Here is a 17,757-nt window from a genome sequence, read left to right on the forward strand (position 1 = left end):
AGTTTTTTGGGAAATCCAGAGCACAAGGAGCTCTAGACGTGGATCATTATTTTGATTTTCATGTAAAGAAAGAGGCTTTTTTCTTCACTAGGATTTTAAAACATCTTCAATAGTTTTGCAGTGTAAAAAGATACAAGCTAGGCACACATACTTATATAACTGGATTTTAAAGCACCAGTTTTTTTGCTTTGTGATTTTTTTTTTCTTATTTGCTTTGGCATGGACTTGAGAGTATTCAAAATGAGATCCTGAAAGTAATCAAGCAAGGCAAATGTACTCCCTTGCCATATAATACACATTTATAATGAAATGATACAGTGAAATTCCATTTATAGTGAAATAGAATGAAAGTCCAAATGTTTAAAAACTATTTCTGACATGGCACTTTTGCAACCAGTCTGATCCCAAAGTTTATTCTGTTGCCAGTTTGGATACACCATGCTAATGGAAATGCAGGTCATCCTCACAGAAATGGCCAATTGGTGAAAGAGCTCCAGGCTCCAACAGCACACCTTGCTAACTACGGACTGATGTTAATGTGTAGAAATAAGAAAAAGGATTTCCAGATTTAAAGAGAGAACAGTAGGAGTACATATGAAATATCTATGTGTAGTCTTCAGAAATGTGTACACGCTTTTAAAATAATGAGTAATATTCATGCTCAGCCTGGAGTTGCAAAGCACTAGAAACTTAATCTGGTCCCCCTGCCTAATTGCTATGTTCTAAATTCTACTCAAATTTGATTTAATTTTTTTTATTTCATTTTTATTAAATTACTAAAGATTTTGAGGAGGTGAGGGGCAAGGGAAAAGGTTTCCAAGTCCAACTGAAACAAATCTGGGTATACATTACAACAAAATACAACAACAAATATGCAACTTACCCAGTACCAAAATATGCAGCAGCATTGACAATAATGATCAACAAATCCCAAAGGTTTGTAATGATATAACAGGATGCTTTGATATTCTTTTGAGAGTCTAGACCTTTGTGGATTGCAAACATTAGAAATGCAGCAAGTAGTTGAACTCATGTCACACGTCTTCTTTAACAACGAAAAAATGAAAGGAAAACAATCCTTCTCCGTTTTCATGAAGTCTCTGACTTTTGACTAGATTCATGCAAGATTTCAGCCCTCAATTATGTCAGATTAAAGGCTTTTCAAAGCACCAAGAACACTTTCAACTAAGTTGAATAGTAACTCCTGTCTTTCTCTGCTCCGTTTTAAAAGAGAAACTCATGTTCTGAGCTTTTGAGTTGAAGAAAGAGGAAACCATAAGGAGGAAGTGCAAACGGTTGGTCAGGATGGTCACATCTGAGTAAAAGGTTAGCATTTTCAGGAGAAAATAAAAAAAATAAAAAATAAGATTCCATCTCTAATACTGGACTGCACACACATTGCTTTAGTTTCTCTTCCCCCACACACAGCAAAATCAATGAGAGAGTTGCACACTTCGTTGCTTCTATAGCTGAGTGCATTATACACACCAGGGACAACTTGCATCCTTACATTCCACTTTACAAGATTCCTGGGAGCCACCTTCCTCTCTGTATTTCAGCAACTCCTGAAACCTCCCCTCTAAATCCTCTTCTCACACCAGGGGCTCTGTGTGCCTCTCATTCCTCTTACCATACCAGGGATCCTCACTGTCTCCCCATCTAGAGGTTCTATTTACTCCTTTTCCCATGCATTGCTAGGTGCTCTGTGCCCACCTGCCCCCATCTCCCCATACTAGGGACTCCATTCTCCCTCTCTGTCAGGCATTGTGCACACCCTATTCCCCATTATGCCTCCCTAGTCCTCCCAATCCCCATTCTTATTTCCTTCCTTTTTGTCATTCAGGGTGTTAACATGTTAAACTCTGTTGGGCCATGCCAGTGGGATATTATTACACTGGAAAGTGTCAATGGCTGCCATCCACTGGTTCTTGGAGCTACAAAATTTACAGAAGTGGCTGAAGCTGCTGGCTGTCTCTCTCAGCCCTCGTCCAGACTAACCCGCGGCATCGGCGGGTTAGAATCGATTGCTCGGGGATCGATATATCGCGTCTAGTCTGGACGCGGTGTATCGATCCCCGAGCGCGCTTACATCGATTCCGGAACTCCATCAATCCGAACGGAGTTCCGGAATCGACACGGAGAGCCGCGGACATCGATGCGGCGCCATCCAGACTGGTGAGTACCTCGATTTTAGAAATTCGACTTCAGCTACGTTATTCTCGTAGCTGAAGTTGCGTATCTAAAATCGATTTTAATTCCTAGTCTGGACGTGGCCTCATTTTCCTCTTCTGGTTTTCCAATTTCCCCCAAAATCAACAGGATTCTGCTGCTGATGCCTAGAACATTTGCTGAAGTTTTGGCATTGATGGGATGCAATGTTCAAAAAATTAGCACATTGCGTCCACACGGAGAAATATTACTGAGCTGAGTATAGGGTCTTGAAAGCTTCACCAGTGAGTCTTGTGAGAAAGAATTTGAAGTGCTTATAACGCAAGTTTTACCCAATATGGATTTATTTTAATTGATTTTTTTTTAAAAGTCAGAGAATATGGAAAATATAGATTCCTCCCACTCCCAACACCATCCTCTTCTTGATTTCAGGCAACAGCTCCAATACTTGCTGATGAGTTAACCCTTTCAACTCCCTCAGGGCTGCAGAAGTGGCAACTGCTATAGGCTCCAACACCTATCACAACCTACTACAACTGTCACGCAGGTTTAATGGTGGAACTGGGACAGCAGGGAAGATATAGGGAAAGGGCAGTACTGAAGGAATCTACACGTAAGGACCCCATTCCCTGGATTCTGCAAAGCTCTGCTCTAAACGGGGCTCACTGCATCAGAGGCTACCTAGGCATTTCTGCCACCTTGCAAAACTATCAGCCATTCTCCACATCCACAGAATAATCGTGAAATGTTGCAGATGCCACTGCAGCGCAGAAGTAGCAACAGCAGCCATGGAATAGCTACACTGCCCCCAATTACACAATGTATCACACCTCTGTAAGACTCCTTTGTATCAAGTTTGTCTAGTAGGACTTTGCATCAGGGGATGAGAAGAGGGTTTGTCATAAACAGATAGTTAAGGGTTAATAGAACAGGAGTACTTCATGTCTCTTTTGACTGTAAAGGGTTAACAAGTTCAGTGAGCCTGGCTGTCACCTGACCAGAGGACCAATCAGGGGACAGGATACTTTCAAATCTTGAGGGAGGGAAGTTTTTGTGTGTGCTGTTAGTGTTTGGTTGTTGTTCACTCTCGGGGCTCAGAGGGACCAGACATGCAACCAGGTTTCTCTCCAATCTCTTTGATACAGTCTCTTATATGTCCAGAATAGTGAGTACTAGGTAGATAAGGCGAGTTAGGCTTATGTTTGTTTTCTTTATTTGCAAATGTGTATTTGGCTGGAAGGAGTTCAAATGTGTATTTGGCTGGAAGGATTTTAATTTGTACTTGTATACTAAGGCTGGGAGGGTATTCCCAGTGTCTATAGCTGAAAGACCCTGTAACATATTCCATCTTAAATTTACAAAGATAAATTTTACTGTTTTTCTTTCTTTAATTAAAAGCTTTTCTTGTTTAAGAACCTGATTGTTTTCTTATTCTGGTGAGATCCCAGGGGACTGGGTCTGGATCCACCAGGGAATTGGTGGGGTGAAAGGAGGGAAGGGGGAGAGAAAGGTAAATTTTCTCTCTGTGTTAGGATTACTTTCTCTCTCTGGGAGAGTCTGGGAGGGGAAGAGAGAAGGAGGGGGGGAAGGTGCATTTTCCTCTCTGTTTTAAGATTCAAGGAGTTTGAATCACAGTGATCTTCCAGGGTAACCCCGGGAGGGGAAGTCTGGGAGAGGCAACGGTGAGGGAAAGGGTTTACTTTCCTTATGTTAAGATCCAGAGGGACTGGTCTTGGGGGTCCCTGGGCAAGGTTTTGGGGGGGACCAGAGTGTACCAGGCACTGGAATTCCTGGTTGGTAGCAGCGCTACAAGTACTAAGCTGGTAATTGAGCTTAGAGGAATTCATGCTGGTACCCCATCTTTTGGACGCTAAGATTCAGAGTGGGGAATTATACCATGACATTGGTGTGCAGCGTGTGGGATAGATAGATAAGATAGAGTCCAAAAGCCAGTGAGGTTTTTATTTCTCTCCCTGCTAGCTATCTGCAGGCAGACTGAGGTTTGGATTTAGAAGCAAAAGCCAATAGGATTTTTTCTTTCTCTTTCCTGCTAGCTGTGTGTAAGGCAGGCTAGAGGAGATTGTTTTTAAAAGCAAAGGTCTGCAAGTTTTTTGGTCTCTCCCTTCTGAGTACTCTGAAGGCGAAGGCAAAGGCATTAGGGTTTAACAAGGATCTTTGTTAAACAAGGAAACTCCAGTTGTGAGTCACCATACACCAGCAAAACACATTTGCAAATGAATGGGTTTTTTTTTCTTTCTAACTCTGTCAGGAATAGCTAGGTAGAAGGAGTTTAAAAAAGACTCTGTTGCTAAGCAACCCTAAGGAGGCAACAGAGAAGCAGCATTTCAGGCAGTAAACAGCAGAGGGCACTCCAACACAAGAAAGCAGAAACCATGACTACCAAGGGCACCCTGAAACAGGAATGGGCAAGACTGGATGCAGAGGCACAAATCAAAGACGCAGACCACAGGTGAGACATGGAAAAGAAACAACAAGAACTAGAAATAAAACAAAAAGAGATGGAGCTGAGAGAAAGAGAGGCTGCCCATAGGAGAGAGCTGGAGATAAAAGAAAGAGAGAGGGAAGAGAGGGAAAAAGAGAAAGCATGAACTGGAATTAGCACGGGCTAAACAGAATAACACAGCCAATCCTAACAATCCTTCTCCAGTTATTGCTCCACATCCCAAGAAATTTCCCACCTACAAGGCAGGTGATGACACTGAGGCCTTCCTAGAAAATTTTGAAAGGACCTGCCATGGGTACAGCATCTCTGAAGACCAGTACATGATAGAGCTGAGGCCACTGCTCAGTGGACCCTTAGCAGAGGTGGCAGCTGAAATGCCTAAGGAACACATGAACGATTATAAACTTTTTCAAACCAAGGCCAGAATCAGAATGGGGCTAACACCTGAGCATGCCCGTCAGAGGTTCAGAGCCCTAAGGTGGAAACCAGATGTGTCATTCACCCGACACACCTACCACATTGGAAAGAATTATAATGCCTGGATATCAGGAGCCAATGTTAAATCTCTGGACGACATGCACCTCCTACTAAATTTGGAACAGTTCTTAGAGGGTGTTCCTGAGGAAATAGAAAGGTACATCCTAGATGGGAAGCCCAAAACTGTAACTGAGGCAGGGGAGATTGGAGCCAGATGGGTGGAAGTGGCAGAAAAGAAAAAAACTACTATCAAGGGGAGCGAATATCACAGGGGTCACACCGACAATAAACCCTATACCTGAGGACAACTCAAGACCCCACCTACAATCCAAGATAGGCTGCCAACTCCCTATTCTCTCACCTCACCAATCTCCAGTAACCCACCTCGTCCCACTGACCAGTCAGATGGAAGATGCTTCAAGTGTAATGAACTGGGACATATAAAGGCCAACTGCACCAAGAACCCCAGCCGAGTGCAGTTCACTATATCTCCATCACTCCAAAGATCCCCAGGCCCAGATGCCTCTCAAATACCCTCGGAGCGAAGGGAAATTTTGAGAGTGGGCGGAAAGAAGGTTATCGCGTGGAGAGACATGGAGGCACAAGTGTCAGCTATCCACCAATCCTTAGTGGACCCCAAATTCATCAACCCAAAGGCCCAAGTGATAATTTACCCCTTCACGGCACAAGCTGTAAACTTGCCTACAGCTAAATTACCTGTCCAATAGAAAGGCTGGTCAGGAATGTGGACTTTTGCAGTCTATAACAATTATCACATCCCCATGCTACTGGGGGAAGACTTGGCCAACCAGGTAAAGTGGGCCAGGAGGGTGGGAATGGTTACATGCAGCCAAGCCAGGCAAGCTTCCAGACCCATCCCTGTTCCTGAGCCATCCACAGGGCCCCGTCTGTGTTAGCAGAGACCCAGACCGAGGTAGTGGATCCGGATCCCCTGCCTAAGACTGCAACAGCCACAGTACCTCCAGTCCCAAACCTGGACCTGGAAATGCAACCAGCACCAGAACCATTGCCAGCACTGACGCCAGCGCTTCCAACCGCATCTTCAACCCCAACGCCAGAGGGTGCCAGAGAACCTGAACTGGCAGAAGCAGCGGACAACCATACCCAAGAGGCTCAGCCAGAGCCTGAAATACCACCTGGTGCACCAGAGTAGAGCGGTTCACCAGCCACAAAAAAAACCCCATCACCTACATTGCTTCCAGAGGGACCAAGCCCAAGTCCACAGTCCAAGAAAGAACTGGTGTCTCCAGCCTCCAGGAAACAGTTCCAGACTGAGCAGGAAGCAGATGACAGCCTTCAGAAAGCTTGGGCGGTGGCACGGAGCACCCCACCGCCTCTCAGCTCTTCTAACCGATCACGGTTTGTTATAGAACAAGGGCTTTTATATAAGGAGACTCTTTCAGGTGGACACCGGGAAGACTGGCATCCACAAAAACAGTTGGTGGTTCCAACTAAATACCGAGGGAAGCTCTTAAGCTTAGCCCATGATCATCCCAGTGGCCATGCTGTGGTGAACAGAACCAAAGACCGGTTGGGGAAGTCCTTCCACTGGGAGGGGATGGGCAAGGATGTTGCCAAGTATGTCTGGTCTTGTGAGGTGTGCCAAAAAGTGGGAAAGCCCAAAGACCAGGTCAAGGCCTCTCTCCAGCCACTCCCCATAATTGAGGTCCCATTTCAGCGAGTAGCTGTGGATATTCTGGGTCCTTTCCCAAAAAAGACACCCAGAGGAAAGCAGTACATACTGACTTTCGTGGACTTTGCTACCCGATGGCCAGAAGCAGTAGCTCTAGGCAACACCAGGGCTAAAACTGTGTGCCAGGCCCTAAACAGACATTTTTGCCAGGGTAGGTTGGCCCTCCGACATCCTTACGGATTCAGGGATTAATTTCCTGGCCGGGACCATGAAAAAAACTGTGGGAAACTCATGGGGTGAATCACTTGGTTGCCACCCCGTACCACCATCAAACCAATGGCCAGGGGGAAAGGTTTAATGAAACTTTGGGGGCCATGATACGTAAATTCGTAAATGAACACTCCAATGACTGGGACCTACTGTTGCAGCAGTTGCTCTTTGCCTACAGGGCTGTACCACATCCTAGTTTAGGGTTTTCACTGTTTGAGCTTGTGTATGGCCATGAGGTTAAAGGACCATTACAGCTAGTGAAGCAGCAATGGGAGGGGTTTACACCGTCTCCAGGAACTAACATTTTGGACTTTGTAAGCAACCTACAAAACACCCTCCGACACTCTTTAGCCCTCGCTAAAGAAAACCTAAAGGATGCTCAAAAAGAGCAAAAAGCCTGGTATGATAGACATACCAGAAAGCGTTCCTTCAAGGTAGGAGACCAGGTTATGGTCTTGAAGGCGCAACAGGCCCATAAGATGGAAGCATCATGGGAAGGGCCATTCATGGTCCAAGAGCGCCTGGGAGCTGTTAACTACCTCATAGCATTTCCCAATTCCTCCCTAAAGCTCAAAGTGTACCACGTTAATTCTCTCAAACCCTTTTATTCCAGAAACTTACAGGTTTGTCAGTTTACAGCCCAGGGAGGAGATGACGCTAAGGGGCCTGACGGTGTCTACTACAAAGGGAAAAGTAACGGTGGTGTGAAAGAGGTGAACCACTCCACAACCCGGGAATGTCTGCAGCGGCAACAAGTCAAGAAGTTGATGCACTCAATGTGAACAATCTTGTAGTTGTACATAATTAGTAGCATATGTAAGGGTGCATGTGTTTATTGATCTGTTTATTCTAGAGAGAAATCACTGCCAGTGAGGTTCCACACTGTCAGCGATTTGGGGGGCGTGTCATAAACAGATAGTTAAGGGTTAATAGAACAGGAGTACTTCATGTCTCTCTTGACTGTAAAGGGTTAACAAGTTCATTGAGCCTGGCTGTCACCTGACCAGAGGACCAATCAGGGGACAGGATACTTTCAAATCTTGAGGGAGGGAAGTTTTTGTGTGTGCTGTTAGTGTTTGGTTGCTGTTCACTGTCGGGGCTCAGAGGGACCAGACATGCAACCAGGTTTCTCTTCAATCTCTTTGATACAGTCTCTTATATGTCCAGAATAGTGAGTACTAGGTAGATAAGGCGAGTTAGGCTTATGTTTGTTTTCTTTATTTGCAAATGTGTATTTGGCTGGAAGGAGTTCAAATGTGTATTTGGCTGGAAGGATTTTAATTTGTACTTGTATACTTAGGCTGGGAGGCTATTCCCAGTGTTTATAGCTGAAAGACCCTGTAACATATTCCATCTTAAATTTACAAAGAAAGAAAAACAGTAAAATGTTTCTTTAATTAAAACCTTTTCTTGTTTAAGAACCTGATTGTTTTTTTATTCTGGTGAGATCCCAGGGGACTGGGTCTGGATCCACCAGGGAATTGGTGGGGAGAAAGGAGGGAAGGGGGAGAGAGAGGTTAATTTTCTCTCTGTGTTAGGATCACTTTCTCTCTCAGGGAGAGTCTGGGAGGGGGAGAGAGAAGGAGGGGGGGAAGGTGAATTTTCCTCTCTGTTTTAAGATTCAAGGAGTTTGAATCACAGTGATCTTCCACGGTAACCCAGGGAGGGGAAGTCTGGGAGAAGCAACGGTGAGGGAAAGGGTTTACTTTCCTTGTGTTAAGATCCAGAGGGACTGGGTCTTGGGGGTCCCCAGGCAAGGTTTTGGGGGGGACCAGAGTGTACCAGGCACTGGAATTCCTGGTTGGTGGCAGCGCTACAAGTACTAAGCTGGTAATTGAGCTTAGAGGAATTCATGCTGGTACCCCATCTTTTGGACACTAAGGTTCAGAGTGTGGAATTATACCATGACAGGGTTATAGGAGAAGGATCTGCTTTTATGCCTCCATATTACAGGATATTCCCATAGGAAGCAAGTTGTATGGGCTCATGGTGCCCAGGCTCCAGCAATATTCAGGGCCTGGGGGCTTGGCTCCACCAATGTTTGGGGCTTGGTCTTTCCCCTGGCCCTGCCTGCTGCCCCCACGTGCCTCCCCCCAAGTGTCCCTCAGCCCCCACTTACTTCCCCCGCTCGCCTTCCCAGGTCCCTGGAGCAGAGTGGTCCCCATCTCTCCCCTGCAGCTCCACGCTGACTCCCTGCATCAACTGCCCCCACAGAGTCCTAGTGCCCCCAACCACTACTGCCAGGGCAGACTGACCTTGAGCCTGCCCTTCCTCCTCAGACTGTTTCATTTTCCAATGGGACCCTCCACCAGCAAAGGGAGCGCCCCTCAGCCCCTGCTCCTGCCCCATGCTGGACAAGGGGCAGCCCCACCCCTAGTGAGGCTACAGTGAGGGGCAGGAGCAGGGGAGGAGGCACATATGTGTTGGCAGCCCCCCCCCCGGCATCCACCACAGGGGAGAGAAGGGGGCTTCCTGTATCTGAGAGGGGCTCCAGGAGCACATGCAGTGAAAGTGGTGCGAGGTGAGTGTGGTGCAGGTGGTAAGTGGGGGGACCTCCCCCAGAGCTTGCTACTGCCTGCGAGGAGAGGGCTGCGGGGAATCCTCCTGTCTGGCCCTTAAGTGACTCCAATTTCCCCATAAGAATTAATGCAAATGGGGGTATATGTATACACATATACATATACATATACACACACACAGTATGCATTTTAAACAAACAATTTAATACTGTACACAGCAATGATGATTGTGAAGCCTGGTTGAGGTGGTGGAGTCAGAGGATGGGATATTTCCCAGGGAATCCCTTACTGCTAAATGATGAACAAACAATCGGCTGAGCCCTCAAGGGTTAATGCATTGTTGTTAATGTAGCCTCACACTCTACAAGGCAGCAGGAATGAAGGGGGGAGGGAGGAAGACAGCATGGCAGAGAGATAGACAGAGACATACACCCTATGTGAGAGAGAGAGACTTTGAGACAGCAGCTGCTGCCAGCAAGCTCCCTCCATTCTGAGCCCTGTCATGTCCTCCCCCTCGCCCGCTCTGTGGAGATGTGGGGGCAGAAACAGGGAGGGAGACACCCTGACAACAGCACTCCTCTCCCCTCCACCCCCAGCACATAGGGTGCAGACAGCAAGTGTGAAAAATCAGGGCGAGGGTGGGGGGTAAGAGGAGCCTATATATGAAAAAAGACCCCAAAATCAGGACTGTCCCTACAAAATTGGGACATCTGGTCACCCTACCTGCACAGCAAGGAAGTGGCTCCTGGAGCAGCTCCAAGGCAGAGAGCAGGAACAGCACAGGGCAGTGTGTGGGAAGGACACCTGAACTGCCCAGCAATTGATAGCCTGCTGGGCGACAGCCTCACAGGGAATTTAGGGGAGCTGATGGAGGGCTGTTGGGCCACCCTGGTTCCAAGCCCCCACTAGCTAGCTCCAACAGGCTGTCCACAGCTTGCAGATTGAGCAAAGCAGGCGGCTGCCAAACAACACTATAAGGGAGCACTGAGCAACTTTAGACGAGCACATTGTCTAATTCAGAGGTTCTCAAACTGTGATCTATAGACCACCAATGGTCCACGAGCTCCATTCAGGTGGTCCGTGGATAGTTCTCTCTAAGATGCACTCCTGGGCGGCCACACGAGAGAATGAAGGGCCACCCACCTAATTAGTGGAGCCATGCAGACGAGGCTGTTCTAATTAGGTGCCTGGACCCTGGAGAAAATGCACATGTAAGGTGAGGTGGTGGCCTTGGGGAGAATAGGTAGAAGGGAGCAGTAGTGTGAGAAGAGGGGGTGGGGAGAATTTGGGACATGCGGGGCCACAGTGGCCAGAGAAAGAGGCTCAGGGATGTGGCTGCTGGGGAGAGACCCCCTTCCTTCCCAGTTTCAGCTCTGTGGCTGCTGTGGCAGGGGAGAGACCCTCCTCCTTTCCAGCCAGAGCTCAGGGGCCGCTGCGGTGGGGAGAGAGGGAAAGGACCCCCCCACCTCTTCCCAGTCCCAGCTTGGGGGCTGCTGTGGCAGGGGAGAGAGGGCACATCCATTGCATTAGAAAGGTTAAGACTACTGATATTAAAATATGAGTTGTGTGCTTTTACGTGTAGGAAAAAAAAGTTTATTATTAGTTAGGGGTTTTTTTTATATAGCACTTTTATCCAAAGTGCTTTACAATAGTTAGCTAACGGTACATACAACATTTGAAAAGATCATTAAGCGGTCCGCCAAGACCCTCAGCAATTTTCAAGTGCTCCGTGGAAAAAAAAGTTTGAGAGCCACTGCTCTAATTGATCAGCAACATAACAACAAAACAACGTTAACCAGGACAACTTTAAGTGAGGAGTTACTGTATATTGGCTTACAAGGCAGGTGGGGTGGGGGGAGGATTTGGAACTGTTCTAGGCACCACCAAAAATTATACGAACCTGCCACCCCTGGATATACCTCTTAAAGGGTTCGTTCATACCTAATGAAATTAGCAACAAGCAAGCAGCTGTTTATCAGCTACAACACTGCTCTCAAGGCAGTGGGTTTTATTCTACATGTAGTCCCTTACAGTTGATATGAGTTAGAGAAATTAAAAACATTACATGCCTAGCATTCTGATCTTTTACTGGACCATACCGCTTTTTATAACTGTATTTAGTATAGCTCCAACACAATAAATCTCCTCACTTAGTACAGAATTTGGCAGTTACGTAGCACCTGTCTCCAAGACTAGTTGAAACAGACTAGAAGACGTAAATTTTACATCAGTTCAAGGCACATTATTTTAATTCTTTAATGCCTTGGAATGCATTTGTCACAGTTCTTTAATTTTCAAAAGAAAATAATTTAGATCAAGAGTAGCTATCTTAACAAAGTTAATGCAAATAAATGATTTGACCTACCTCATCTCTTTTGGTGGGTAATACATTTTTTTCATAAAGAAAACAAAGTTTATATTTTAGGCATTATATTTAACTGTTCTTACTTCACTGTCAGTGGAAGGGGGGCAGAAACACCTCTCCAATTCCCTAGAATGCAATGCAAAACACTGGGAAGAAGCCTTGCTTTCTTCTGTAACCACTGTTGCACTATATTTGGCCTAAGGATAAATTATGCATATTATTTATTGGTACATTTCCAAGCACTAGTTTCTACCAAAATTAAAGAAGTTAACATAACTGTAAATTACAAACTAATTAAGTTGTATATCAAACTTGATCAATTTTAAATCAATCAAATATTTCTATTAGCTTCCAGTATCTCCAAATTCTCAGCAACCCCCAAGTAAGTTTCAAACAGCTCACCTGTAACCTAGTAACAGGCCGTATTCATAGCAAAGGAGTATTTACACTGCTAAAAATCCACACTGGAACTTCCCCCATTTTTTAAACCTCAGCCTCATGCACTGCCAAAAAATAAATAAATAAATAAATAAAAATCACATGACAGGGCAAGAAATACAACCACCTTTATGAAGTCCTTATATTTTAGAACTTTAAAAATCTTTTACAATATAGCAAGCATGAAGCAACTCTTTAAAAGTGTGACCAAGATTTTCAGAAGTGACTAGTGATTTTGAGTGTCTCGATTTTTGGGTGTCTAAGTGGAGATCCCTTTAAAAGGACTTGATATTCAAAGTGTAGATGTTCAGTAGTTTCTCAAAATCAGGCCCCTTTAAGGAGTCTCCAGTTGGACAGTCCAGAAACACTAGGGGTCCGCCTGCATAGATCCATGTGCAGGATCAGGGCCCTGGTCAAAATTATGAATGAGGATATGGAAGGTGGAACTGAGATCAATCTGAATTTATACGTTAAACCAATTGGATACAGATAGGATGCTATAGAGAACAAAAACCAACTATATTTAGTAGGCATGAGTTTATTTTAAGTCTTTGTGACAATCTTCATTTATAACTGCTCAGCCACCAACTTAACATTGCTCAGACAGGAAATGTTGGGAAAGTGTTTGCTGCCAGACCACAAAGTAGTTGTGCAGTCATAACTTCAACTAGCCACACCAAACCGTGATTAGAACCAGGCTCCTCATCCTTCTAATTCAAACTCACTTCTATATTCACTTCTTCCACATTACCCTCCACTGTTAACTTTGTACTACCTAGGGCTGCCACCTTTCTAATTGCAGATAACCAACCCCACCCCCCACTGCCCCCAGACCCCGCTTACTTTGCGCACTCTTCCCTCCTCTCACCCCCCTCACTTGCTGGATTCTCTCAAGAAGCCGGTCTGCAGGTAGGAGGCAGCTCTGGCTGAGCAGAGGCTGGTGTGGGTTAATGATCCGGTGCCTTGCCCTGCCCTCGGTAACCGGACTTTTGGTTCGGGTGCCATTTAGGGTTGCCAGATCCCCTTTTTTACTGGACTTTTTGGTCAAAAACCAGGCACCTGGCAACCCTAAATGATACCCGGACACAGAAGCCAAAAAATTGACTGTCTGGGTAAAACCCAGATGGTTGGCAATCCTAATACTACCCCTAGGATTTAGATGAATGTTTATGGGGAACCAACAAGCAAACACTAGACAAAAGATTTGAGACTAGTTAAAACCATCATGATCCTGCATACAGGAAAGCCCACTACAGTGTTTCAATGCTTAATTAATGCTCAAGATATTTTCTAAAGAAAGCGGGTGATTTAATATCTTTTATTGGGCCAAGTTGTGTTGGAGAGAGAGACAAGCTTAGACAGAGCTCTTCAGGTCTAGGAAATGTACTCAGTTTCATAGTTAAATACAAGGTGGAACAGATTGTTTAGAATAAGTAGTTAACACATATTTCAAAGAGGACCATTCAAGGTCAAGTGGCCAGTTAACACCCCTCCAGCCATAGGGGGGAAAAGTGGTGATGGTGGAGGCTGCGGGGGATAGTGGGTTATAGATTGCTGTAATAAGCAATAAAAGCAATAAAAATATTACCTCACCCACCTTGTCTAATATCCTGGGATCAACAAAGCTACAACAATATTGCATACAAGATATTTTATTTAAGTAAGGCAGGTCCAACCATTCTTTGTAAGAAGCCAGATAACTAGAAGACAAGGTTCCTAGCCAGGCTGGACTGCGGTTCCAATGAAAAGACTTGACCTTCAGTCTGTGTCTGCAGGACTAGGACTGGTAAAGAGAAAGTAACGTTTAAATTCTGCGCAAAATAAATCTAGAACTTATTGAGACAATATTAAGGAAACTCAAGGCTGCCATTTTTACAGAGTTACTTTTCAGAGTGGTACCATATGTGCGATCTATTTCGGAACAGCATCAGTTTTCTAACCCCCTTGAAATCTTTCATTAAATGTTGCTAGTGTCCACATTGCATATTTGCTTCTCTAGTGATCTCAGCTAGAACGTCTAAGCTCCTCTTTTTGAGCAGAATTGTCGTTTTGCACAACGCTAGTAGAATAACTCTTGATAAGGCAGGTGGTGCAAGTACAGTTTTATGATTCATTATGATGAGAGTTTAGTCCAAACTAAATTCTGCAAGGGGCATATTGTGAAACTGAAAACATGTACAGTAACTCCTCACTTAACGTTGTCCCAGTTAATGTTGTTATGTTTCTGATCAATTAGAGAACATTCTCATTTAAAGCTGTGCAATGCTCCCTTATAATGTTGTTTGACAGCTGCCTTCAAGTCTCCATCAGTGAAAAAGAAAGTATCACTAAGTGTTTTACATAGAAAATAAAGGGCAGTGGGAGGGGAGACGGTGGCAGATGGAATGAAAAAAAATAATTGTTTTTCAAAAATCACAACACATTTGCAATGAAGTCAAGATACAAAACTTCTAAAGACGATGTATACATAACCTAATTCAAAATAAAGGTAGTTAATGAGCTGACTAACAAAGTCATCCCCCTTAATTTTTATGATAGTACTTGGGTGAACTTTGAACTGTAGAGTATCTACATCAGGGACCAGCAACTTTTGGCACGTGGCCCATCAGGGTAAGCACCCTGGCGGGGCGAGGCAGTTTGTTTACCTGCCGCATCCGCAGGTTTGGCCGATCGCGGCTCCCACTGGCCACAGTTCGCCGCTCCAGGCCAATGGGGACTGCAGGAAGCAGCAGACAGCACATCCCTCGGCCTCAGGGTGCTTACCCTGGCGAGCTGCGTGCCAAAGGTTGCTGATCCCTGATCTACATTTAGGTGACTTGCTTATTCAGTATTAATAAACAGCATCTAAAGAAAAATACACTAGGGATCTGCTGTGTGCATTAGCCATCAAAAGTTCTACAATAATTAGATTTGATCTCATGAAACTTGAGGGGTTGAGGACTGCCATAAAAAAAAAAGCTGTGTCCAACAACATTACAGGACAATATTAACTGAATTTAAACAAAATCTCAAGTTCTTTCAATCATCTTCCTCAAAATGTTGCCTTTGTACAGTTTAAAAAAAAAGTTAGCTTGTCTAACTATCAGAACAAGTGTGAAAGAAATGGCACCCCAATTTTTTTCTTTAAATCATGCTCTGAATGTATAGTTTCTAGATTGTTCTAATTAAAAAAAAAAATTATTTGTGTTTCTATCCCCCCCCCCAATATTTTGACTGGGTAAAAGAAACAAAAACATGCCCTGTCCTCTGGTTCAAGCCTTTAGAGGCATAAATACTGAAGACGGAGAGGAAGGATGGTCTGCTGGTTAAAGCATTGGACTGCAACCCACAACACTGTTAAGTGACTTCCGGTGTGATCCTGGGCAAGTCTTGAGCAGTGTACAGTCATGGTATGCTGTTGATCTGCACAGGGCCTCTTTATGATAACCAGAATAAATTATTATAAGAAAAAAATATTTTGTTCTTTAGCAAGTCAAAACAACAGCATATATATATATATATATATATATATATATATATATATATATATATATATATATATATATATATATATAATAGCTTATGATCATGTCCTTCCCTGTGCCTGTAACTGGCAGATCAGTGGCAACAAGCTATAGTGAAATTTTATAATGGATCCAGTTTACTGGCAGTCAGTTCTTAGAGAATGAACTTGAAAGCCTTCCTGTTGTTGCTTAGAATACTGGATTGATGCTATTAAATACGATATTACTGCTATTAATATGTAACTGTGCTCTTGTTGCTAGTAAGTATTAATCACTGAAAATTCCTCAGTTACTAAAGAACTGCTTCAAATAAATCTCTCATTGGCATATCATTCTTTGAGATAGTAGAGATTTTTTTTTAAAGTGAGACATCTTGACCCACACTGCTCAGATTAAAAAGCAAACATAAAGAAGAATGATTAATTTTATTCCCAAAGTCTATTGTATTAATTAGGGCTAGTAGTAGCAATATTATATTGTTAGTTTATTATCTCTGTTGTTATGTCTCTACAAGGACTTTTAGTATTTTGAGAACTTTTGAAAGAAAACTAGAAGTTTCATGCATGTACAGCAGTTCAGACTGTTGCTCCTCCTCTTTAGCTCAAATTTAATTTTGTATGTACTGGGCAACATAAATTTCAGCTAGCCCCAAAGGAGCTGGATTTCACTGTCCAACACATGCTGGTCGTGTCAAAATAAAAAAAGTACCAACACTGTCTTTAAAAACAAAAACAAAACACTGATCTTAACTATGGATATTTCTCCTCTAAAAATACCAGACAAAAAACATCTCAAATTGGTTAGGGGAGCAGTATAGAAAAATAGCCAGAACCATTTTAATAACAAATTTGGTTAAAGTTTTTTCAGGAAGTTTAACTGAAATAGTTAAAAGAGCACCTCTTGCCCATGCTGTAGCTCCAACCAATTTTAAAACTGGACCAAATTTTTGGGAAGATTATTCTAGTGTGGTACAGACATGGCCTCAAGAGATTTGTTTTGTGAATGCACCCATGTGCAAAAATTTGGATACAAACTTGAGATTCTGTGATCTGCTTCTCGATTCTCCACAGTATGTTTAAATTCAAATACATTCTACCTGTAAACACAGACACATATTCTTGTCAAAGTTTGGAGACATTTTATAATAGTTGAGCAGAGAAGCATCATGGCAAATTAGAAACATCACTCAAATGTATCAATTGCTGGGTAGTTTAAGTATAGTGTCTCAGCAAAAAGCACAGAATACCATAATCTGAGTCAGATTAAGCAGCTTCTCTCAGAGCTTTTAGAAGTTTCACTTAATGAAAATAAAGTTTCCTATTACTCTAACACACAAGCCTATTTCCTCTAGAGAAATAAGATTTTCCATCAGGTCAAGATTACAAGGTTGTCAAATTGAGTGGTTTCAGTTTAGTCATGAGAGCAGATTTTTCCCCACAGTAATTCTGTGTTACAGTCTAATTAGCCCAACACTGGAATAGTTTATAGAACTGCTGGAAAGAAGAGGGCAACTGGCATTGATGTTATTATTTCCTCACTTTCACATCTAAAGACTTTAACCCAGAAGTGTAAGATATAATGGCCATGAACCGTAGGCAATGGACATTAAAACTAACCCCTCCTGCATGACAATTGAGCCATGAACTGAATTGTTTCCACAAGAAAACAAAAAAAAACACAGAGCTAGATTGGAAATGCCTCAAAAAGTTGACTGAAGGAAGGTCATGGGAAATGTTTCAAGAACTGCATGGAGAAATTGGCCTTTAATGAGAGGATTGCAAAGAACAGTTGTGTATCGGTTCAGATTTTCTCATTAATAAATTGTTCTTAGTGGACTTTCTGCATGAGAATAGCAAATGTTCCGATCACTCCTTTCAGCACTGACATAGTTTGTTCAC

The 17,757-nt window shown here is 43.6% G+C and overlaps 1 protein-coding gene across 4 annotated transcripts in view; it reads right to left on the reverse strand.

The window, feature by feature from the left end:
- LOC115646078 (probable palmitoyltransferase ZDHHC11) overlaps nt 1-17,757 on the reverse strand; it is a 99,741-nt gene that overhangs the window by 81,152 nt on the left and 832 nt on the right. Inside the window, exons 1-2 of one of the 4 annotated variants that reach the window (XM_030551554.1) lie at nt 12,321-12,386; nt 12,002-12,115 (exon numbers count right to left, since the gene is read on the reverse strand). The exons of 2 other annotated variants lie outside the window; for them this stretch is intronic. Coding sequence is in view for 1 of the 2 variants with exons in the window: in XM_030551550.1 (XP_030407410.1) it covers nt 884-1,093 (210 nt within the window). In the remaining variant the exon portion in view is untranslated. Of the gene's footprint in view, nt 1-883; nt 1,195-12,001; nt 12,116-12,320; nt 12,387-17,757 lie in introns of those variants that run through there. One more of the 4 variants, XM_030551550.1, reaches the window with a different exon arrangement.

Source organism: Gopherus evgoodei, chromosome 2 (assembly GCF_007399415.2).
Source record: "Gopherus evgoodei ecotype Sinaloan lineage chromosome 2, rGopEvg1_v1.p, whole genome shotgun sequence".
NCBI lineage: Eukaryota > Metazoa > Chordata > Testudines > Testudinidae > Gopherus > Gopherus evgoodei.